The sequence below is a fragment of the Lissotriton helveticus genome, chromosome 4_1, assembly GCF_964261635.1.
Source record: "Lissotriton helveticus chromosome 4_1, aLisHel1.1, whole genome shotgun sequence".
Lineage (NCBI taxonomy): Eukaryota > Metazoa > Chordata > Amphibia > Caudata > Salamandridae > Lissotriton > Lissotriton helveticus.
The window spans coordinates 441,768,921-441,795,152 of NC_136063.1; the positions used below are offsets into that span (position 1 = coordinate 441,768,921).

General features: G+C 42.8%; 1 protein-coding gene across 1 annotated transcript; it reads right to left on the minus strand.

The window, feature by feature from the left end:
- Positions 1 to 6,790: 6,790 nt before the first annotated feature.
- Positions 6,791 to 9,343, minus strand: LOC144827180 (alpha-1A adrenergic receptor-like). The gene has a single exon (XM_078685586.1). It carries the CDS (start codon positions 9,152 to 9,154, stop codon positions 8,093 to 8,095), a length of 1,062 nt encoding a protein of 353 aa, XP_078541712.1. The 5' UTR covers positions 9,155 to 9,343; the 3' UTR covers positions 6,791 to 8,092.
- Between the last annotated feature and the right edge of the window lie 16,889 nt (positions 9,344 to 26,232).

Below are 26,232 nucleotides of genomic sequence, written 5' to 3' on the forward strand. Positions count from 1 at the left end.
TTTATGTAGAAGACATTACAGAGAGCAGCAGTCAGAAGACTGTAGGAGGGAAAGGCATCACCTCAAGGTGCTAGGGACAGCAGGATACTATGTATACAAAAGGAAGCCTAGGAAAACCAGGGGTAACGTTTCATATTGCAATGCTGGACAGGTCATTCCTTTGTAAAGGTGGAGGTCAGGACACCAGTACAGCTGTGACAGGGGTGACACAGCTAGACAAGCTCTTGTGGTGGAGCTCCAAGTACTCCCCAAGACCATGGTCAAGTGAAGTGAATACCTGGGTTCCACTCAGTACTTTCCTGTTAACCCAGGTTATGGCCTTGAACACTCCTCGAGACTTCCTTCCAGGCTACTGGACCACCTTCCCAGACTCTTGAGGGTTCAAGCACCAGTTGATGTTTTTTTTTCCCTTCCCAGGAATAGATTTAGGGGCATATTTACAAGCCACTATCGCCACCACAACGTAACTTTCAGTAACGTAGTGGCGCTAGGGGCCTCGCCTTATTTACAAGGCAGCGTTAAGCCACTTAACGTGGCTTAACGTTGCCTTGTAAATAAGGCACCCTTTCACACTGTATTTAGTGTGAAAGGGGAGGGAAATGGGGAATATATGACATTACAACGTATGCTTTTACAACGCAGTTTTTACATCGTAGCTACCATTACATCGCATGATTTTACTATGCATTCCATTACAATACATACCTTTACAACGCATACCATTACAAAGCATTATACTTTAGGGCAACAGTAGGGTAAGTGTTGGATAGTGTAGGGGTAAGAATTACTATTCCCACTGCAGTGAGTGCAACAGTAGGGAAAGTGTTGGATAGTGTAGGGGTACAAATTACTATTCCCATCTACCACAAACCCCACACCCACCCTAAAACGAAAAAATCTCTATTACTTAATTTATAATGTGTTGTAATGGCATGCGTTGTAATGGTATGCTTTGTAATGGCATGCAATGTAGTGACATGCGTTGTAATGGCATGTGTTTTAATGGCATGCAATGTAAAAGCAGTTGCGTTGGAACAGTTGCGTTATAAATGCAGTGCGATGTAATGACTGCGTTGTAATGGATGTTTCCTGGCAATGGGTGTTGCGATGGGCATTCCAGCACATTACCTATTGATTTTGATGCTTCCTCCTATTTACAAGGGCTCCGTAAATAGGAGGCAGCGCAAAAATTAAGACCAGGGAAACGCTGGTCTTAAACAGGCGAAACAAGGATAAATTCTTTATTTCTCCTCGTTTTTGCTGTTTCCATGTGTGCTGCCTTGTGCAGCACACATAGAAACAGCAAATTGCCTAGGATTGTTTATGTGCTCCGCCACTTTATTGTAAATATGCCCAGTGCAATAGGCAGAAATATTTGCTGCGCCCCTTGCACCACAGCTTCCGGGCCTCTGCGGGAAGTACGGTCAGACTGGCAACCACCCTATACATAGTGGACCCTAGTGAGCCATTACTGTGAGGAAGAGGGAATTTTGTAGATTCTGTAGTGAGTGTCTTGTCTTATTGGTTTATTCAGGGATCTCTTGGGTAGTCCCGGGTAGTTGAGGCCTGCTGTAGGTGCTTGAGAGGTGGTCCCTCTGCTTTCCAGTCTATGCAGGTTATGTTTGTGGTAGGTGTTTTCACAAAACCCACCTACCAGTTCAATGAAGTATCTGGCTAAACGAAGTTTGAGCCTTGCGGTGCCACCTCATCTTGATTAGCCCCCCTGGTGGTGTGATTTCATTATGGCACCCCTTAAGAGGATGTTGTTACTGTCTCAATAGTTGGTGGGGAGGCTCATCATCTGTCCGCTTATACCACCTACCTCGTGGCTACGTATGGACAGTACAGGCAGCCAGGTAGACATCCCCTGCAGGCTGAGAAGTTTCAGGATCCGGAACCTAGTATTAAGGGAAGGCAGGAGCCTGTGTGGCCCATGGTGTGTCCTTCGTCCTTCACCGGTGGTCCAGAGGGTTTCTCAGGCACATCACACCCAGTGCAGGTAGCTTCAGGGGCCTTCTCTACTCAATGTGGTTACGACTTGCGTTGTAAAGGACGCGTCGTAAAAACACTGCGGGGTAACATCCGCGTTGAAAAGGATGTTCCCCGTTCTATGCTATTACATTTTATAACCTTACCAAAATTCTCTGCTTTAAACTGCTTCCCATTATCTCTCACAGTCCTTCTGGGTAGACCTTTGTCTGGAAGATACGTCACAAAAACTTCACAATGGTATCTGTGTCAGCACAGTCAACCACCTTCACTTCTGACCATTTTCCAAAATAATCCATCAGCAGCAGGACGAATAATAATCTTGCAAATTCTTCAAATATTGAATCCGTCACTTACTCCCACAGGTTTCCAAGCCATATCAGACACCCAACGAGGATCAAGGACAGGTTCATTGTCACCAGGGTCTTGTCAGTGCTTGCACAATCCACACACTTCTTCACCAACGACTCTTTATCCTTATGTACCCCAGGCTACCAGTACTTTTCATTCACCTTCCATTAACTCTTCCCTACTCTTATGTGCCCCTATTGACACAAATTTACCTTTGCTAGTGGAGTCAGTTTCGAGTTCTCCCTAAGTATTTCATTATCTACTGTAAATTCTTCCCAATTCTCCCGAACCTCCCAAAGTAGCTTCTTTACCACATTCCTGTAAGGCCAACCAAGCATTACATGTTGCTTCACCTCCATGAACACCTCATATTCAATGATGGTTTCCTTTTATTCTTCACCACTAATGGCACCTTCACATTTCTCATTCATCAGAGCTGATCAGACTCAATAATGGGTGCTTCTTGAATGGGAAGCAGCAACCGGTTTAGGCAATCTGCCATCCTGTTCTTTAATCCTGGGAAATGTTACAATTTATATCCAGCAACCTCACAGACATACGCGCTATTCTGGAGGTAGCACCGAATTGGCCCTCCACAGTTAGGCTGTCAGCAATTTATGATCACACCTGATCAAAACGTCAGTTCCCCACACAAACTGGAAGAGTTCCACACTCCAAACCGCTGCCAAAATGTATTTCTCTATTACTAAGCAGCGTTCGTCTGGGTGAGTTAAAGCATGTGAGACAAGTGCCATATCTCCTCTTTATCCCTCTGGGATACACAGCTCTAATTCTCTTACAACTCACATCTGTTGTCAGGTTGTTCTTTGGCATGGATTCATACCCCTGAAGAGGAGTTGCAGTACACATTTCTTCCTTGATGTTTTTGAGTTCTTCTTATAATTGTGATGAGCAGGAAAACTTCAGTTTATTTTTCAATAGTTGTCTGAGAGAATGTCCCTTCAGAAAAATTCCTAACGCATTTTGATTAAAATTATTTCAATCTGATTAAGGACGTCAGGTCATCCTTGCTTCAGGTGCCAGAGCTTCCCATTTATTCTGCAACAAATTCGATTTGAGTTTCATCATTTCATGGCTTATTTGTAATGCATCTAAATAACTCACATTTTTTTTACAGCAATCTACATTTGGCATATTCTGCCGTTAGACCTTGTTTCTCCCACAACCCCCAAACCTTTCCTCAGCCTCTCATCATGTTGATACAAACAAAGTGGCCCCAGATAGGAATGCGATAAACACAATTGTAAACAAAGATAAATAGATACACAGGTGATTATAACAACATTGTTTTTAATCACAACGTGTTTTATATAAGAATCATTCATAAAAATGAGTACATATTAAATCACATTTTTTGTGCCCCTATAAGAATGAAAATAGGGAAGGGTAGTGCTGGGATAGTGAAAAGATAAGAACTTGAGAAAAGGTCAGTAAGACCAAAGTACAACAGAATCTTTACACAATAGAACAATTAATTAATCAAATACTTTGGACAATCATGCCTCAGAAAAAATCAATAATAATAAATGATAAAGGAGGCTGACCACAAGAGGGAGTGTCGACGTTTCGACCCAGTTGAAATGCAGGCGTGGATAGACCTTGCTAGAGGGTCTTCATCAGGACAGGGGTTGTAGGAGGTGGGGCAATGGATCTGCTTATGGCAGAACTGCAACCGAAAACGGTTCAGCTGTTGTAATGTGCGTATGGATATCGCCGCTAGGTTGTCTAAAAGGCGGTCGTCGTCATGCCCACAGGGCAAAATCTAACAGAAAAATGCTGTTGAAGCACGTGAAGTTGCAATCCTAAGCGTGGAACAAGCTTCAAAACGCCCGTTAATGGCGTGGTTCTGACTTCGTCTATAATCAAAGGTACGTGATCGTGAAAGTAAACGCGGAGGGTTCTATCCGACAGCCGTCGTCACTAGTCTCTGAGACCCCTGTCCTGAGACCCCTGTCCTGATGAAGACCCTCTAGCAAGGTCTATCCACGCCTGCATTTAAACTGGGTCGAAACGTCGACACTCCCTCTTGTGTTCAGCCTCCTTTATCATTTATTATTATTGATTTTTTCTGAGGCATGATTGTCCAAAGTATTTGATTAATTAATTGTTCTATTGTGTAAAGATTCTGTTGAACTTTGGTCTTACTGACCTTTTCTCAAGTTCTTATCTTTTCACTATCCCAGCACTACCCTTCCTTATTTTCATTCTTATAGGGGCACAAAAAATGTGATTTAATATGTACTCATTTTTATGAATGATTCTTATATAAAACACGTTGTGATTAAAAACAATGTTGTTATAATCACCTGTGTATCTATTTATCTTTGTTTACAATTGTGTTTATCGCATTCCTATCTGGGGCCACTTTGTTTGTATCAATACGTCGCCCAGGTCCCAGTGACTTCTTGGGTTAACCCGTGTTTTTGTAACACTCTCATCATGTTGAGCTTTATCTTGCCCCATGACTAAAATGTCATGTTGAAAAAGCATTGTGCCCTTACTTCCCTTGAACAGCCTAAACATCACAATCTGAAATACCGCAGCTGCTGACGCTAGACTGAATTGCATGCAGACGTACTGAAAACACCCAATTGGTATTAAAAATGCTCAAAGTTTTTAACTATCAGGGAGTAGATGCACCTGATGATATGCAGTGGATTAATCAACTGATAAAAACCATTTCATCCCTTTCGTCATGGCATTAATTTTATTTATCCTTGGCAATGGAATTTGTTCAACTAAGATATTCCTATGGAGGTCCTTTAAGTCGATGTAGAGTCTGATCTTGCCATTGGCCCAACCCCACAATGATGAAAGGCACTAGCCACTTCACTGCTTCCACCGGCTCAATTATACCAGCCCTATAGTCACCATTTATTATCCTCCTTTTAGTTTTAGAATACCCTAACACAACACATGTCAGAATCTATCAGGGAAAACTCCAGAGTGTGATAATTATCACATAACACGTATTTCTAATCTCTTAACTTGAAATTAGGGCCTAAACAGCCTACTTTGTATCCCATTTGCCCACAGGTCTTAGCTATCTCAAGCTCTCATTTCCCTGATTTGAAGATGAATATAGTATTTAACATACCCCCCTGTATTAGGTAAACACCAAGCATTGTCAAAGCCAATATGTCTCTCCTTGTAGATATGTTCGCTATGTCCATGCTTTTGGACGATGCTGCCAAAGAAAAGAAAAAAGGTGTGAAGGTGTAAAGATGTGGTTGTGTCATTTTCTAGGTGCACTCATGGATAATGACGTATGTTGAGCATGTGTCTCAACGCATGTACGTGCCTGCAGAATGACATCAGCATCATTTTCTGTTTTTATTGACTGATTTGAGATGGCAGACTCCACTTAAGATTGCTAAATTTAAAAACAATAATAATAATTTGAAGAGTGAAGAAGCATTATCTACTAGTGGAGCTCCCAACAGCAAAATGTAGCTGCCAGGCCATCAAAATAAATGTTAAAAAAAATGTAAATGCCCACAAGGGGTAGAGCAGCAATGGGGAGTGTGGGGCTAAAGAAAATAAAGCAGCACACGAGGGACAGAGGAACAACACAGAGCCCAGGGGGTGGGTGTGATGCCATGGTAAGAAGCACATGGGAAAGAGCACTGGACATGAGGGAGAGAGGCAGCAGTTATTAGGCAGGTGGGAGAAGCACATGAACGAGAGAGCTAGAAAATGCAAGCACTCTCATGGAGTGCTAAACGAAAAATACAAAAGTAGAACCCTAAATATGAGCAGTGGAAGGATACAAGTTAGCCAATAAAATGGATAGTAAAGAGACCATGCCCCAAGGAAGCGACAAATACTAGAAGAGGAAGGAAAGCCATTAAATATGAAGCAACCAAATGAGAGTGACAACAAAGGCAACCAATGTAAGCAGTGGGTGGGCTCTAATCCCATTGTAAATTCTTGGTATAGCCCACAAAAGGTCTTTTGCAACATAAATATGAACCTTATTCTGCGTTAATTACGACGACAGTGTGTAACATTTTTGCAAGGCTTAGGTTGCTGAGTAAAGTCTGGAACATTACCTTGTTCATATCATGTTTTTTAACTGCTAAAACCCCCTTTATATAATGAGTGGGTGGTTTGTAGGCAATCATACTACAACTATATGGTTTTTCTGCGGCCTTTTTGGTGAGGAGAGGTCTCGTTAATGGAATCTTATGTGCGTGCCTCAGTATGATTTTGTTCCTGTAATTACAAAGGTAATAGGAACCCCCTCCTGAAGGGGGTAGGGCCGCAGGTAAAGCATAAATAGTGATATTGGAAGAGCTGCATGAGTTGGATGCACTCAACATGATTGTAAAGACGTGGTATGTAGGTGGTATACATAGTGTGCAGCTGTTAGGCATATGATGACAGTCATTCTCTCCCTGGTTTTTGTTTCCTCTTACTCCTTCTCTAATTTCTTCACATTTATAAATCATGTTTATTTTACATTACAAAACCATTTTTAAAAAAACATTAAAACATATTTACATTTTCAGCACCAAAATGCCAGTTAAGAACAGTTACCAATATTTTACATTATCAGTTCCTTAAAATGTAACTGGAGTTCATTAACTTTTACAAAATTAACATTCTTTTTTGCCTTCCTCAGTAATTGAATGTCATCACCTTCACTTTAAACATGATACGGTTGACATAAAGGTTTGATCAATCAATACTGAGCCTCAAATGCCCAGTACAATGGGCATGTGACAAACTGTGTTCCGCTACTGACCCGCAGATTCTACTTGGTCAGCTAGACTGGCCAAGGGCCACTACGATACCCAGACTGAGGTAGGCACTGGTCAGAAACTAATGAGTCTACATCTGTCTTTAGGCTGGGATGTTTCTGACAGACACTTTTCAGGACTTCTAAAAACTGAGAAAGGGACAAATCTTACCATTCATTTTTTGGACATCAAGTGACAAATAGTGAGATCCAGTATCATAAGGTATTGCTTTTAAACATAGCACTAGAAATGTCTCTCATCATACAGGTCCTATTAAATCCCTGCTCTACCAATCCATCATCACACATTTTAAAGCACGTGAATAATTCAATCCCATGTTGCCCCCAAAGGGAACTTCACTACTATTGCCAAACTCCAATGAAATTCTTTAATACATCATAGTATTGGTTCTGTAGGGTTGGAGTAGCTTTTGAACTTGCTTAAGACCATACAAAATTCCATGCACATTGACTTTCAGATGTTAGGTGCAGATCATCAGAAATGTACTTCTACCGTGGCAATCTCTGCGCTTTCAGATTAGTTTCTCCCTGGTACAATGAAACTAATACTCACGTATTTCAAATGTCTCTTTACCCCTCAAACTGCAGGTAGCTGTTTTGGAAACTGATGTTTTTTACATGAAATGCTCATGCAGTAGCCCAGGTTCTTTAGGAAGAGGAAAGAAAAGGTTGCACGAACCAGTGGTTGATGACATCCATAGTCAACCAGGTCTGGGGCACCTGTGAATAAGAATCCATATGATTGTTTAAGATAAACAACACATTTATGTGGTAAATCCACTCCACATTTACTTATCCAGTTTCTACCAAAGTGTATTTCACTAGATCATCCACATCGGGTGTGTGAGGGCAACACCTTCTAATAGGGAAGATCCCCTCACTCCATTCAGATTCCAACCAAATGTCTCCTTTCTAGGACCGGCCACCCTCCTTGTGTACTAGATGTTCCACAACCACCTGCTTGGACTTTCAGAGTTCAGAAAATCTGACATCAGGGGTGATTCGTTCAGCAGACTGATTTGTTGAATTGTGGGACTGGAAGGTGTCCTGGGGTGACAATGGCAGCAGCTTCCTTGCACCATCTCGGAAATGGCGATCACACACAATATAGATGATCACATTGAAGCAGCTATTGCTGGCCAAGATCCAGAAGGCAAAGAAGGAGAAGGTGCACCATTGATATCCAATGACATTGCCCACCACAAACACCGCTATGGGGCTGAAGGAGGCTGTGAATATAATGGTCAGTGCCCCGATGGTCTTGGCAGCTTTGATGTCCGAGAAAGAGAGCCTGGGCAGCCCGTATCCCTTGCCCGACAGCAGACGCCTCCTCCTGCTACACTTGTGGATGGTGGCGAGGGTCAATGCGTTTATGATTAGGGTACCACCAAGGAGGCTAAAGTCAAAGGCTGGGAAGAGCAGAAGGATGTGCCAAGCATGGGTAGAAGCGACAGGGACATAGATGCACATACGACTGCAATGGTCATACTCCATCACAATGGCTCCATGGCTGAATATCATGGGCGACAGAGCCAAAAAGAAGCAGGTCAGCCAGGACAGTGGGATCAGCAGGAGGGTCCTGCGCCTGGTGATGACAGAATCCTTGTGCAGCGGCTTGAAGATGGCGATGCTTCTCTCAATGGTCAACAAGAAGATGGTGGCGATGGAAACCAGTGTGCAACCTGCAAAGATTGTGCCAATCACGTTGCAAGGGTGCCAGGAGCCTGCAGGTGAAGTCCCCTTTGCCCAGTCTAAATACGTGGAGTTTGTGAGTAGAACAGAGATCTCCCAGTACACAGAAAAGGGAACCACCAGAACGCCTAGAGCCAGGTCCGCCACTGCCAGTGAGACCTTCAGGTAGCCCTGAGGAGTGCGGAAATGTTTGCCGCACAAAAACACAGCCAGGCTGATGGAGTTCCCAAATAAAATAGCCACGATCAGGAAAACCATCACAAACACAATCAAAACGTGCAGTCCTGTGGAGTTGTAACAGATGCCGCAGTTCGTTTTGTTGGACCCGTTGGCCAGCATTTTAGTGTCACCTCGTGCGTAAGTGCCCTGCTCGCCTCTGTTCCTCCTTCACGGTGGAGCTCGGCCAGGTGTGTCCCTGCCGCCACGCGCCTCTGCCGCCGCCACGCGCTGCTGCCTCTTCCCCGCTTCTCCTACGCAGCCAATTAACACGCTCCTCTTTCCGGAACATTAGGTAAACAGCAGAGTCGGTTGGCGTGTTCCCCTTTGAAGCATCTGGCAGCGCTGACTGGAACACTGGAGTTGTGTATGCTTCCCGCCAATCCGGACAGAGAGCGAGTGAGAACCACGCCCCAAAGGGATATTTTAATACTGTGTTTATAATGATGACAAAGTTTAATGCAGAACGGGCTAGCAAAGTGAGTATAATTGTAGAGAACGTTAAAAAAAGATTTTCCCCGTTTGCAGTAATTCTGCATTCAATAGTAAAATAAAAACAGCAGGTGCGTATTGATCAAACGCCACGTAAAAGAGAACATTTGCAGTTAAATGTTTTAGATTTCTTTGAATTGATAAAGACCAATAATCGTAGATAACTCATTACTTGTCACTAGGAAATATTTGGAAAATAAAACTGTGTATAACTGCTCGTTATTCATGATTTTTAAACTCTATTTTCGTTGATGACCTATAGATATAGTTGTATTATGAATATTTTTCGCAGTAAATAATTAGTTCACTGTATTAAAATGATTTAACTTTTTTTTTAGGCTTCACTAATAATAAGGGCAGAAATACTTAATTTACTTAAACTAGTCGATAAAGTCAAATGCAGTATAGGTTACAATAGCTAGGTGTACCAAGATAAAGCGCTGACTGACATCCTCTTCCAACATTGTCCTACATAAGCGCTCTATGAGGAAAAATCAATTAAAGATTTTTAAGGAGGAAGTTAATACAAAATATGGAAAGTATCAAGGGAGTGTTGGAGTAGGAGGGAGCTTAGGGAAGAACATGCACCCACACAAGACTAAGCCCATTGCTATTCACGAACTGCACTTCTAAAGTTGTTACAGCCAAAAAGGACCCCAAGTAGTGAGGGGCATATTTATCACCAAGTCCGTAGCACAGCAAGTCACCTTGCTATGTTGCACTGCGTGACAGGGAAAGGGCAGGAATGCACCGCATTTAACATTATATGGCTCATCCCTGTCTTTTACGCAGCACTGGGGCACAATCTGCTGCCTAGCGCCAAAGCAGGCACCCATGCACAACGGTGCAAGGGTGCCTGCGTTGTTCCCGCACAAAAACAATTCCCTGAGCCATTTTTCATGTCTACTGCACATATAGGAAGAGGAAAAAACTAGGATTAATAAAGATATTTCTCCTTGTTACACCTCCCCTGGGGATGCATAGCAGTTTTGAAGCATTCTCAGGTCTACCAGCTGGAAATTAGGTAATTCTGGGAATGTGCCAGGATCCATGGGTGTTGCGTGAGAACACCCACCTAACCACCCGTGAAACCCGTCCTTGGGTCAGTATACCTCAATGGAGCTATTTGTGTAGTGTTGCGTTACGCTACATTTATCAAGCCAATCAGGGCCACCCAAGGTTGCCTTGCATTGCTTGACAAATCGCCCTTAAGGGTTTAATCGCTTTTACACCGAGTTTGGTGGCACAAAAGCGACGCAACCCTATGATAAATATACACCTGAATGTATTCTTGCTGAGAGGTGAAGTCCAGTGTCACACATTGCCATCAACTGGTACTGCAGCAGCCTCGCCCAGAAAATAATTAAGGAAGGAACATAAAATAGAACCTGTAGAAAATAATGCTAAATTAAACTAAATTATTTAAACTAGTTAAAACATAAATTAGTGCTTAATTTAATGGTAAAATTTATCTAAAAAGAAAGCATTTATTATTTTATTTTAAAATGTTTTAATAAATGTGTTAAATAAAAAAAATTATGTAACATAATATGTTAGTAAAGTATAATTAAGTTACTTTTAATACATTTTTTATATCATTTTTAATATTTGTAATACATAATAGTTATTTTTACTTTAGGTGGAATTTAATATATTTAAAATAGTTACAATGTATATTAAAATTACGTAAATAGTGGTGTAGCATCTTTTAATTTTGTACTATATTTAATATAAATATGAAAATGTCGTTTACATTAATATTTAACATTAAAATATGTTTGAAAATGTTTTCTAATTTAATAAACGTTTTTCCTTTTCCCTATACTTTAATTTTGGGAGATCTCTGCTCTGATGGTGGACATCTTTTAAATGCAGAACAATTTTGTTTTTAAATGGTGCAGTACTACTAACTTAATTTTTAATGTAATATTTAATTAATTTAAATATGTTAAACTTAATTAATATGAGTTTAAAAAAATAATAAAAGACTTCTGACCCAAAGTAAATAAAATATTTGCATTATATATTAGTTGTTTAAAGTGATATAAACAACTATTTAAAAGTAATTTAGTTATATCTTACTAAAAATAATGTTATATCCATTTTTACATTAAATAAGGTTATTAAAAATGTTAAAATTTAAAATGTTAGAAATTTGTATTTAGATTTTGTTTTAGAAAAGTGGCTACAGTAGTACCAGTAGTGGGCCATATGTGATGCTGGGCTTACTACTGTTCCTTTATGGCAGGAATAACTTTACACTCATAAATTTGGCTTCACCCTGAAAAATGTAACTTTATACTTTTGTGACGCTTAACACTCCTAAAAGGAGTATAGCCAAAAGTAGTAACGTTACTCAAAAGTGTAGCAGTAAACTTAAAAGTGTAACTTACTCATAAGAGTAAGTTCCCTTTCTGAATAGCCTGATATTATTGGTAAAATTCCTACAAGAGCACTGCGCAATGTCACACACTCGTATAAGTCATAGTAGTTCGTAGGAAACTTTCCGGGGTCAGAACAAGAGTGTTTCCATAAACGTGTCATATGGGGAGGCCAGTGAAAATATTGAAAAGAGGGAACACTTAGAAAGTTGTACCTGTGTGTATTGTCAAACATTTGCAACACTTTCTCACTCTACCTACACTTACTTCCAAAATAAATAAAAAAACGGGTGCTTTTGAAAATGTTCCTAAATACACAACTTTGGTAAGTAACTCACCAATCTTCAAGAAAATCCATTCAGCCATTGTTCCTGTGTAGGTCCTGTAATCACCCAGCACCTACCTCAGGGCTTAATTTGTTAAAGAATAAGTGCTGTGGCCATGGGTTTACTCAGAAGCCCACGGCTGGCACTATTGAATGTTGGTGTGCCAAAAGCCATGGCTGTGTAGTCTTGATTCCACCTGATGCCTCTTTAATCCATCACTCCCTACCCCTTTACCTCACTTTTGCAGTTTCCTGCTTTATCCCTTTGTCACTGTTTTTCTGTATCTCTTCCTCCTTCGTTCCTGCTTTTCTCTCTCTTGCCCTGGGTCAATAACTGATTAGGAAAAATCAGTCCCAGCAACCAAAAATGAGTTTCAGTGGGCACCCACTGCAACCACCTGCTCCAATTAAGCACTGACCTACCTTTAACACGAAACATGAACAGAATGGAGAAAATCATTATCATAGTGTTCTAAGTCTAGGAAGCTACAGCAAGATTATCACATTCATATTTTCATAACATCTACCTGCCTTTCATAGTTCATTCCTGAGTCACAGCAGAATACATCCCTCAACAAAAGCCCTACCAAAAGCCCAAAATCTAAACTCATGTCAACCACATGTGATGTGGTCCTTCTCTCAATCCGCCATGTCAATATCATCTGTCTCGCAGCACAAGATATATTGCTCAACATTTTTGGGGATCCCACACTAGCACTTTATTACCTTCACGCTGTTTCCCTACCTTACACAAGTCTGCCTTCTTAGAATGTGCCTATGAAGTCCTGCCCATTTGCATTGGGTCATTTCTACCTCCAAGTGCCTTTCCCATTTCATCATGTGATTTAATTGATTAAATTTATAAATTTCCAACACGTGACCTATTTCTTTACAGTTAGTTGATACAAAAAAAGTCTCAATGGACATCACAAGTTCAGTAGCTCATGCTTTTACAGGTGGATGTGTGACCCCGTCAGTGGCAGATGTAGTATCAAGGTCTTCGTCATCTATCCCAAATTCACAACCCACCTTTCAAACATTTGTATGTTATTCACTCTCTTCAGTGACGCAATGGCGAGTCCTCCCTTCCTCAGGAACATCAGAGCTGCAGTGTATCAGGCTTAAAGGTGAAGGCATATTAATACAGTTTTGATGGATTATCCATTATATCAACCAGTGTGATAGTAATCGGAGTATAATAAAGGCTCCATTGTCTATTTCTCTTCAGAGACCAAAGAATATACCAAATGTCGCTTCATTCTATGGTTTTCTCCATAAGGGCCCTATTAACCTTGTGCCCAATCTCCCAGTATAAAAAGTTGTGTGTCATTCTAGAATGTACTTGGCCTAGGAATGCTCACACCCCCTGTGGTATGCACTTTCAGTATCTTTGCTGCTAGTCTTGGTTTCTTTCCAAATAAATCTAGGGAACTCTTCCAGGAGGAAATCCAACCCTTAACAACTAATTCTGATAAGGAGGACTTAAAACGTATAGGGGACCAGAGTGTGATGTTGATTTGTGTTACTGCTACTGTGTTGAGTCAATTCAATTTCAAAGCTTTATTCGGTGTGTAAAACAACCATATAAGCATACATAAAAAACATAGATAGATTGCAACCTCCATTTCATACTTAGCAATAATACTTCTCAAGGGGGAACTCGTAAAAAAGAGGATATGTGCAAAATTATACAAGATAACAATATTCAAAATATAAATAAATTTTGCAATTAAGTGTCTTGTGCTAATAATATACAATGCACGTAGCCTACGATAATCACCCTCAGATATTTAGTCCTTAGCAAAATAATAAGGCCTTTCAAGGATTTATCAGACAATTCCAATACCAATAGCGAATAACAGGTATTAACATTATGTATCATGTGCAAATTGCGCTATAAAGTGACATGTATAAAGTGACTTGTGCATACAACATAGAGTTATAATAGTTAACATTGCATGTTTATGTGCAAATCACGCTAAAAAGTGTCACATACGAATTTAATAACTTTTTTGCAAATTGAGCCTAATGTGCAAAAATACCTAAGAACAGGGGACTCAAGATCTAATAGGCTTTATGGAACAATTGATTTCCTAGCAGCAATACATTTTAAAATGTAAGATGCCACATAAAAGCAGACATCCGAGCTTTCCAGAGAAAATACTAACCTCATAGCATTTTTAGTGGATCGAACTCATTAGAGATATATATTTGGCCATTTGCAGCGCTCTGCTTTAATTTTAAACAGCAATGCCATATATTTGCACAATGCAGTTTATCGACTCAGTGGTTGTGTGAAATAACAGGTATTTCAGTGAGGAATGTAAGATTTTTAAGGCGTACAACTGATTAAGTCCTTTAAATTCTGTCCTTGTATATTAATGTATAACAGCTCTGAATTGCCATGTTGTTCTTAAATTCTTCCATCTTTCTGTAACTCCTTGTCTTTCGAATCAGTGCATTGATGGACATCTGCTGGGGCCCTCAGTGAAACCATCAATTCATTTGCGAACATTGAAATCTTGTATTCTGCCACTCCCAAAATCTATAGCTGCATCCCAAAATTGCTCAGATTTTTGCTGCAAGTGACTCCATTATAAAAAGAATAAATGAGACTGAGCAGCTCTGGTAAGTGCCCCAATGCAGTATTACTTCTCGTCAGTATTGGTTCATCACCACCAACCTAACCACTGGTGTCTCGTGGCTTGCGCAGACTATGGCAAGATTGTGTATTTTGAGCAATTTACCCTTAGGCGCTCTGTGGATAGGACCAACTTATGCATTTAAAAGCCTTTTCAGCATACAACTGGATAATAATAGCTCGGGTTCTCTATCAATTGGCCTTGTTGGCAAGGTAAGACAACCTCCCTATGCTTTCAAAGGTGTTTCAGCCCCAGATGAAGTCCAGTTGTTCTTCTACCTGTGCCTCGAGGAACTCCAATAGATGTGTCATGAAGATCTTTGTGTACAGTTTCACATCCATGTTCAGGAGAACAATAGATCAGTTACGTGAATTCAGTTGGTCATCCTTTGCCTGTCCACAGTGCAGCCTACTCCTGTGAGAGCTTTTCTAAAAAAAAGTCTTAGAAAAGGTCTTATAAAAGTCCCAAGGACTTATGAAAGTCCCCATGTCTTATAAATGTACCAACAAAGTCATAAAAAGTTCTTAAAGAGTCCATCTAGTGTGAGTCTTTTTAATTTTCAGTTACTTTCTTTCCTTAGGACTTCTGCCTCTTCCTCATTTTTTTTTAATAATAAGGTGTTCATTATGATGTCGGACAGAATCACTTCAGCCCAACACTGACTCGGTCATGGGACGACCGATACCTGGTCGGCGGTCCCGACTGCCCCATTATGATGCGACTGAACACTGGTCGGTCTAATTCCTATATTTCACTATGGGAGCATGCATTATGGCCGCAAACTGGCCGTAATACATGCTCCCATAGTTAAATGGAAGGTGTGGTTCATCCCTGCACCCCATGGCAGGCACCTCAAGGTATATATACACAAAAAACAACTAGAATTGTTCTTTTTTGTGAGTGTGACCTTTATATTCTAACTCCCGGGAATCCAAAGATTTTGTATTAGCCTCACTCACGTGATCGTGACATGCTTCATCGGTGCCTATCCACACCCTGGTAGGATGCTACCACCAGGGCGGACTCAACCAAAAGATTTGATAGTAGTTCTTATATAAATCAAAACTGGATAAGCAGGGATCCAGGTGAAAAATATCATCTTAAAAATACCTACAGGTATATGCTCCTCTGTTAATCTGTAAGTGCATGAAATGCATGCACATTAAGCGGGGCCACATAAATATGCCCTGACGAAGGCCCCAGACCCGGACGGGCTCTGTTCGAGGGCCGAAACATGTTGGCAAAGATATAAAAGGGTTTAGTTGAATAATCATTTTCAACAAAAAAAACATTTCTGCTTTTATCCATATCACAGGTAACCCATGAATAAAGATTAACAGAGTAAAATATACCTGTAGGTATTTTTAAGATCATATTTTTCACCTGGATCCCTGCCTATCCAGTTTCGATTTATATAAGAACTGCCATCACATCTTTTGGTTGAGTCTGCCCTGGTGGTACCATCCTACTAGGGTGTGGATATGCGCCAATGATGAAGCATGTCATGATCAAATGAGTGAGGTGTCTAATCCAAATCTTTGGATACCTGGGAGTTAGAATATAAAGGTGACACTCACGAAAGAGAGCGATTCCAGTTGCTTTATGTGCATATATGCATATATGTGAATTTCTGGAGAGTGCAACTGGTCTTAGTATCTCTCGCTCTCCATCCATGTGGGAACAAAGGCACCTCAAGCTGCTTGCTGCAAGGTGCAGGGATCAACAGTGGGCACCATAGCTGCCCCCGCCTCCAACCGGAGGCCGTGCACCCAAGGGTCCCCTGCTTGGGGCCCCCAAACACGCTTTTCGGCATGGTTTCCATGTCGGACAGACCAGCATGGAAACAATGTCGTAAACTGTAATCGTCATCTCATGGGCGTAAAGGCCTGCCCTTGAGATTACTACCAGCTTTGGACTAGCGGACGGGCTCTCCCAGCCTGTCGGAAGTCAGTCGGAATGACCGGTCGGTTTCCTTTCCAACCGCCTCCTTCGTAATGAGGCAGTCGGAAAGGAAACCTAGCAGCCCATTACGATGCAGCCGTAAACGGTCAAAGCCTTCACGAGCCGCATCGTAATCGGCCCCTAAGTATTACATTGCTTCAATGTGGTATTCAAGAAATCAAAATCTCTCTGATATTCTATAGGTTTCCTGTATAAAGATCCTGGTAAAATTACCTAAATGCTTCTGCTTTGTGTGTTCTTTAAATGGTTGTATTTGTCTCTGCTCTTGATGAAGGATCTGTGGTCCGCTTAGGCTCTTACCATCAACCTATAAGCCAGTAACCGGACTGTCCTATTTTCCTTTTCAACCAAACGTTTTTAATGAAAAGTGTGTTTTCTCTGTTTTTTTAGTAGAATTCTGAGGTGCCGATTTTGATGCAAATCATCTTCAAAATTGATTTTGTGATTCGACTCCTTCCACATTCGAATTTACAGTAAGTGATTGATTTTGATTGAAATGCTGAAGTAATCAAAGTACAGTAAAATCGTGTGGTAACCATATGTTTTTATATTTACAATGTTACACCAACCGCTCTTGACTTTGTATCATGTAAATCCTCCCCTCCTTTTGACAATATGTGGTTGTTTTTCTCCTTTGTTGTGATCTGTGTCCTAATCTCTTCCGTTTTGTGTTTTTTCCAATCCCTAACTCATCCATTTCGGTTTTGGGATTTTACCGCGCACCCCGTGACAATAACTCCCTGTAGAAATACTTGCATCTGGATGAGCCAGAGTGGTAAGAAGTTACTTGTGGTTTCTGACACAGACTGGAAGGGCTGTCCTTTACTGTATACTTTTACTCACAATAGCGTCATGTCAATATCAAGAAAAGACTACGCCCAAGCATGAGTCACTATTACCAGACAAAGTTCAAAAGGAAGTCTGTTTTTAAGGAATTGGATTAATTTGCTTTGACTTCTACAAATCCGTACAGCTACACCAAATTGCCAATAACATGCCCATCACAATCAACATTATCCATAAGAAATGTATTCTTTAAAAAAAAAAATCAAACAATTTGCTTTTCCCAGTTATCGGGACATCCCTATTATTATTGTGTACTCTTGAAGAAACATTTGAGCACAGTTTCCTTATGAGAAATATTTTTATTGTGTTCGAACATCATTTGTGGACAAAAAAGATCTTTTTTTTAACGCAGTTTATTTTTTGGCATTAGATTAGATTAAAGTTTATAGAGCGCCTGGTTACTCCAATGGAGTGTCCCCGCGCTAAGACAAGGCATATTTACTATAAGCAAACTTCTACAGTAATACAACCAAAAAACATAACACAAATCATCGTCATTGAGGGAAAAAAATCAACAGTACCTCATCTTTAGAGAGCAGTGGAACCTAAAGATTCCATTTGGTGTGGGATTCACAAGAGTTCTCCAAGGTAACCAATGTATATCTGGATGTTCATTGGCCTGTCATTCTGAGAGTGAGAATGGACAGCCATGCATATCCACATGCATGTAAACCAGACATAGTCTAACACTGCAGTATGGACGGGTGTGCTGTAGATGAGCCTGTGTCCCAGATGGCTGCACGGGGGCACAGTGAGATGGGCAGGAGAGGGGGAGGAGACCACATGAGAGAGGCAGCGGCTAAGTAGTGGCCTTCAACACTGACACTCCTCTCAGGAAAGCCAAGGCACAGGAGCATGGAGTGGCCATTATGCTCTACCCCGGTTTCATGAAATGTGCCTGTGAGGAGCTCCCAGGCTTGCACCACCTCCTGTTTATCCAAGTCCCTTCTACCCTCTCAATGTAAATGAGAACCTGTGCTGTCTACCCATTTCATTACTTCCCTCTGACATATAGTCAGTCAGGTGGCCCAGGTGATTTCCTATTCATAGTGATCTGTCTCTTTGGCCAAGGCCAGAGGCGGGTCCATTCATTTGTAGTGACCTTTTTCTGCTTAGGATTAAGATGCATCCGCAACAGATGGGTAGCAGGGGTAGGCAGAAAGTTGTTATCAGTGGCAATGTTCACCAAGCTTACCACACTACCTCAAATTGAATTAAAAGTTCAGACACATCCACACCGTGTATGTACCCAGCCCGCCTCTGTCTTATATTTAGGTCAACGTGCTCAGCTACCTGGGAAAAATCTACTGGTCTTTTCAGACATAAGATATACCCTGTGTATGTAATTGACATTAATCAATTGAAATGGGGCATTGCCGGAGATTTTCAGGCTGCCTGTAATGTGTCCTGAGTTAGCATCAGAAATGGGGTTTCTATATCTTCATCCTAGGTGGTGAGCAGTGCATCCAAGGATGGCGGAATGATGAGGAGCAATGCCGTATAGAGGAGTGACTGCGTTGTGAGTACCAGTCGTGGTGTGTAGCAGTTTTAGACCCTGATACTTTGCAGGTTCACTCAGCTCTTCCCTCCACCTGTTACATCACTGCCACAGTCCCTTGGCAGAGAAGGAAATGGCCGGGAAGTATTTCAAATGCGTTGTACAGGCCATATAACCCTAGCAGTACATCCTTTCTATACAAGTCCCCAATCATCTCCAGCCCTCCACCCCTTCATAGGGATAGATCCCCCCAATAATGCCTCGAATTCAGGGCATGCAAGTTATCTAAAGGGAGGCCAGGTGAGTAAAGAAGATTTTATTTTATTTAAAAAAGCTTGGCAGTAACGTGTTATGATAGTCCTAAGGTAAGCGCTAAGAGACATGTGGTATTTGTGCGCTATATAAGTATCATTAACATAATATAACATAACAAGGAATAATAGTTTGTGGCTTCCTCTGTTAGCATCACCAATAGAGTGTAAGAAGATTGTTCCATCTAGTGGTGTTCTACAGGCATACTACGGTCAAAATATCAGGCAAAGCAGCCCAGTGAGCATTCGGAAATGTGTGTGGATCTCTCCCTGGCCCACCATAACTGAAACTACTCTGAATGTAAGCCTCTGTACCTGTGCAGCCAAATAATAAGTAAAGCTTAGCTAGGGCTACTCTATGTCTGTTAGTGCCCTAATCAGGACTGCAAGTACGGTGCTTAACCCTTGGAGCCAACCGCCCAAAATTAACAAGGGCAAAGCCACAAAATAATATAATAGCCTTGGGAGAGCCACTGTTCTACCTACTGCCATTTCACCCTTGAGAGTTAAGGATAGTGATTCTCAGAGATGCACATTTCTAGAACATGCTCTTATTGCCAGATGGATATTGCCACCCAAGACGTCCTTATCAGACCAATACAATTGAACCCCCAATTATCTGAGGGTAATGGATTCCTAACAGAGAGTGCATAAGGCGGGCAGAGGCTCCACAGTGGGGTCTGGGGTACATTCAGGGAATTACCCCGATTTTCCTCCAATTTACTCAGATGTCCAGACAGCAAGCCTACTCTGTCCAGGACCTCCACAGGTTGAGAGCCTTTCGCCATGTCTTTAATGTACAGCAGCATGTTGTTTGCGTACAGGGAGACATAATGTATGCCCGGAGAGGTAGTTATCCCCTTGTACACAGTGCTATCTCGTATCATAGATGCCATAGCTTCCACCACTATAGCGAACAAGAGTGGAGATAAGGGGCAACCTTGTCTTGTAGCCTCTTCACCACATATGCATCCAAAACAAGGGCTCCAGTACGCACTCTGGCCGTATGTTAGTATAGCGCAATCAGGTCCATTTAAGGAATCCCTCCCCTAGGGCCACTGTCTCCATTACAAAGTATAGATCCTGCCAGCTCAGCAAATCGAATGCTTGTTCGATGTCAATCTAGAGAATTAAGGCGTCTGAGTTATTGTTCGCAGCGCAGAACGTCTATAGCCTGCATGTTTCTACTGAGAATAAATCCATATTTGTTTTAATGGATAAGCTGAGGCATTTGAGAGAGTAACAGGGAGTCCAAGCTAGTACAAACACCAGATTAATGCTGGTTCCTAAGATCTGAACTGCTAGCTGGGGAGGTCGGAGCACGGCCTATTGTGCAGCAAAACTATGGAATGCTCTCCCTGTAACTTTGAGAATGGCTGACCTCCCTCTCTTCCTTCAGAAAACAATTAAAAACTTGGCTATTCTCAAACTAGTCGCATTGTCTCCTTCCTCGTCTGCAGGTTCTACTCTAGTTCAGCGCAAAGACACCCCAGGGTATACGTGTGCTTTATAAGTCTCATTAACATTAACATTAACATTAACTTAGAATTGTATAACTGACATTCAGTATGGATAGAAGTCAGTACAATGAGTCCTCCTCCTAGGGCCTATCCTGCGGAAGTGGGGAGACTAATAGTGCCTCCCAAGCAGGGGGATGTGTTCTCACATAAGCCTCATTATACATAGCCTCCAACTGTGGGCCTAAAATGTCCAATTATGTGGCATAAAACTCAACGTGAAGGGCCACCTAGCCAGGTGTTTTCCCATGACCAAGTCTTTTAATTGCTATCCGGACTTCAACCTTGGTGATCAATTCACCAAGCGGCACAGCATCCTTAGGTGGGAAGATCGGAAGGGTTGCATTCCAGAGAAACAGGGCCAAAGTATATACATGTGTGGATGGATTGTTCCCATGAGGCACAAGGTCAAGACTGATTTGCATATGGCTGGGTCCAAACCGGGGTGGCGTAGTGGGCAAAAGAACAATAGATTTAATGCAGATTTTTTGACTGGGGTAGAATGTTTGCATTTTCGGCATTCCGTCCATCATTTGTTTGCTGTAACACTTTCCGCCCTAAGTGGGATGGGGATGCCCAGACGTGGGTCCCTTGCTCACTGTGCCACTGGATTCAAGCAAGCCTGGCTGAAGAAGGGTGACATACCCTGAAACTGGTCCCTGGATGCTTGTTTCCGGTCCAGGGAGGACCTGGCCTGGTAGTTCGGTCAGGACTGTGCCCATGAAACACAGGGTCAAGTGCATATGGCTGGGTCCAAACTGGGGTGGCATAGTAGGCAAAACTACAATTGATTTAACCCAGATCTTTTGACTGGGGGAGAATGTTTGCATTCTCAGCATTCCATCCATCATTTGTTTGCTGTAATACATGCGTGGATGAACCACTTGATAGAGGCATGCATAGTGGTGAAAGAAGACCTGATTGATTACCATGTGGGAGTGGATCATGTTATAAAGAGGTGTAGAAATGTGCAGTATAAGAGTCCCACATTTGTGCTGTTTTTTTAGTCACGCCAATAAGATCCCTGCCTCTCCCTATATAGGCTTTGAGTTCTGCCAGTTTGTCTTTTTCTGCTAGAAAAGATTCCTGCACATCTGGGCATCCAGGGTGACATGTGTCTAGCTCTCTGTGGGTACTTGCCTGTTGCTCAGTGTCTCGCAATAGTGTAGGCTGGATGCCAATGGACGTCTTTATGCACTGTCCACATAAACGCCTCCCATTCTACTATTATAAGGCAAGAGGACTCCTCAGTGTCCCTCAAATAATGTTGATGGCCTCATGCAGACCTTGTCTACAGACTTGATTTCCCAGGGATTCAATTTTAAATTGCCAGGAAGGAAGGTGATCAAATCTGATTCCAGTGAAGAAAAAGCAGTAGAGGGTTGTGATCAGACAAGGTACTGGTTAAGTGTTCCGTGGCTCTCACAAGCAGTTGGTTTTGGCCTGAACACAGGAACATAGCTAACTTGGCGTGGGGGTGATGTATGCCAGAATTAAATGAGCACGAACACCCCTGCCCCCGCGTGCAACCCCATCCTGCGCAAACCCTCCTCACGCAAACCCTCCTAGCGAAGCTCCCCATGAGGACACCCCTGCGCGAATGCCCCACGCCACCACCGTCTGTTCCCCGCTCTTGCTGCGGCTGCTGCTATGCTAGACGACGAGCACATGTGTGTGGGCGGTTTGCCTTCTTTTGGAGCTGTTTCCTGATTGTTATAGGGCTGTGTGATGAGTTATTCCTATAGTTTGGCGTGTCTATCCAGTCCCAGACTTCAAACGAGATAGAAAAAAACTTTGTGGCCTCTGCAGTCGGAACTTTATGGCAGGCAAGGAACAAACGTTTATAACAAAAGCCAAGGTCACGCAGCTTCCGTTTTGCTTCTTGAAAAGAGGACCACTGCCGTCAAGTATGGGAGAGTCATGAGTGTGATTCTCAGCCTCCATTGTGCTAGCCGTTTTAGTATGCCTCGGTACACCGTCTCTGCATATGAAGTGCAGAAGGTGAGCTATGACTAGTTGCACTGGGGCCCCAGGAAAGGAGAAGGTCATGGCAAGAGCTTGTGTATCTATTCCAACGCAAAAGAACAAAGTAGTACTACCCCCGGGACTAAACCTTGATGGCACGTTTCTGAGTAGGTGACCATGCATGCCCCCTTGATCTTCTCTGCAAGGCCTGCAATGCACAGGTTATAATTTGTGCCCCCTCTGCATCTACGCAAAAACAACAATTGATGGACGGAATGTTGCACAATGGCAAAACATTCGCCCCCAGTGACGATGGATTAAACCCAGATCTGTGACTGGGGGTGAATGTTTTGCCATTGTGCAACATTCTGTCCATCATCTTGTGTATTTTGCTGTTCACCCTATGTGGGAAGGGTATGCCCAGACGTGGGTCCCGTGCTCACTACGCCACTGGAGTCAAGCTATCCTGGCTGAAGACGGCTGATAGCCAGAAACTGGTCCTAGGATGCTTGATTCCGGTCCAGGGAAGACATGGCTTGGCAGTTCGGGCTGGACTGTTCCCATGAGGCACAATGGTCAAGACTGATTTGCATATGCCATGTCTGAACTGGGGTTATTTGGTGAGCAAAATAATGATGGATTAAACCCAGATCTGTGACTGGGGGTGAATGTTTTGCCATTGTGCAACATTCCGTCCATCATCTTGTGTGTTTTGCTGTTCACCGTATGTGGGATAGCCAGAAAACGGTTCTAGGATGCTTGATTCCGGTCCAGGGAAGACATACTTGGCAGTTCGGGCTGGACTGTTCCAGGAAAGGAGAAGGTCATGGCAAGAGCGTGTGTGTCTATTCCAACGCAAAAGAACAAAGTAGTACTACCCCCGGGACTAAACCTTGAAGGCACGTTTCTGAGTAGGTGACCATGCATGCCCCTTGATCTTCTCTGCAAGGCCTGCAATGCACAGGTTATAATTTGTGCCCCCTCTGCATCTACGCAAAAACAACAATTGATGGACGGAATGTTGCACAATGGCAAAACATTCGCCCCCAGTGACGATGGATTAAACCCAGATCTGTGACTGGGGGTGAATGTTTTGCCATTGTGCAACATTCCGTCCATCATCTTGTGTGTTTTGCTGTTCACCCTATGTGGGAAGGGTATGCCCAGACGTGGGTCCCGTGCTCACTACTCAACTGGAGTCCATCTATCCTGGCTGAAGACGGCTGATAGCCAGAAACCAGTCCTAGGATGCTTGATTCCGGTCCAGGGAAGACATGGCTTGGCAGGTCGGGCTGGACTGTTCCCATGAGGCACAGGGTCAAGACTGTTTTGCATATGGCCGTGTCTGAACTGGGGTGGCTTGGTGAGCAAAATAACGATGGATTAAACCCAGATCTGTGACTGGAGGTGAATGTTTTGCCATTGTGCAACATTGCGTCCATCATTTTGTGTGTTTTACTGTTCACCCACTGCATCTACAGCAGGATATTCAGGCGTCTACTCTTGGGTCACAAGGTCCTTCATTTGCGACTGGAGTGTTTCTTATGCGCTTAAACCCAAGGTAGTCTCAGTTCTACCAAGCTGCTCCAAAGATTGGCTATAGTCACCCGGGGGAGGTTAATATCAATTGTAAAAGTGACTATTTTGAACTCCAATTCATTCCTGGGTGTCTCTCTGGTCTTCACTATTGAGTCCAATTTGTCTCTTGCCGCAACAGTAGCTGAGAAATCTGATGTAGTTGTTTCTGCATGAGGTGTACACCAGAACTTTTTGTAGGAGTATTAGAGCAGTCATGGACATGGTCTTTGTGTGCTGGCTTGCGGTGGCGTCTGACAGTAGAGGAAACTACCCAAGGGGAAGCGAAATTCTACAGTACCAGCCACTACATGATGGCGGGGAAGGTTACCCCAGTTGTGGATGAAGGAGGTAAATGAGAGTCCCCAGCTCCAGGTTTAACTAGCTCATCCTGGAAAAGGCTTAGTGGAAAATAGGACAGGCACATGCACTGGCAATCCCCTAATAAGCCACCACCATCACCATAGAGGAACCCTGAACTTCACCCGGGGAGTCGAAGAAGTTGTGGGGGGCTATGACCCACCAACAACGGGCTTCTGGGTACTCTACGCCCTCGTGCCCTATTGTGCTATCGATGATGGCCCCAGTTCAGGTGTACGCCGCAGGGACTGTGGGCCAGTCAGCTAGCTTGACATATAGGCAGGTTATGACACCCCTGACCCACTAAGACAGGACTGTGTATGGTGTGGTGCTGTCCATTCATCTAGTCAGTAGCACTAAAAGCCTCCAGACCTCTCCCACCCTGAAGGATGTTCAATCTACTTCAGTGCCACCAGTCAACTGGGATTGAGTGGGCGCATCCAGCACTATTTGCACCTCTAAAAAGGTGGTGGGCAGGTGTCCACTGCTCCTTCAAGGCCCAGCAGGTAAGTTGTGCCTTATATATGGCGCAACTCAGTCACTTCCAGGGCCGTATGGAGTCACTGCGGAGCTATGGGGCACCGCCTACTGGCTTGTGGGGGCAATGCTGGGAGAATTCTCCGGCTCCAGTCTCGTACCTGGAAATATTCTAAAGATGAGAAATCTGTGGTTAGATAAACTAGTATCTATTACAAACAGCATTGCTGAAGATAAGTACCTTTTCTTCAATTCCAGAAGTGTTGAAGACAGAAAAAGCAGACAAGTTCAAAAAGACCACAGACAGAACATGGGGAACAAGTTAATAGAGCAAAAATGTGTAAAGCTGAAAACCTAAGAAAGAATTAGGAAGGCCAAAATGTGTGGCAGTGCGTTTGCTCATCTAGCAACAAGTCATTGGAACAACCTTCCTGATGAGATTCACGCCTGTTCCAATTTCCCTCAATTCAAAAAATAGCTTACGACATGGCTATTATCATTGGTTCCTACTGCATTAGGGTGTTTTCCTCTCAGGCGCCAAGAGATCCCCTTGAGGATGATTCGTTGCACCATACAAATGAGTAAATTAATAAAAGAGCGTGAATAAAGTTCAACAAGGACATGGGCACATTGGTGCTCATCTTCTGCCAAACTGCCAAATGCTATGTTTCTGTGACTGTTACTGCCCTGCGCGGCTTCTCCATTAAGGTGGAGGAGCGTCGCCTCACCTATTGAATGCCCTCAATGCCCCAGAGATGAAAACTAATATGGTATTACAGTTAATGTATTACCATTTTATTTTTCAATAACCCCGTCCGAGTCGAGCGTCAGGAAGGGGGCGGGGCAGGGC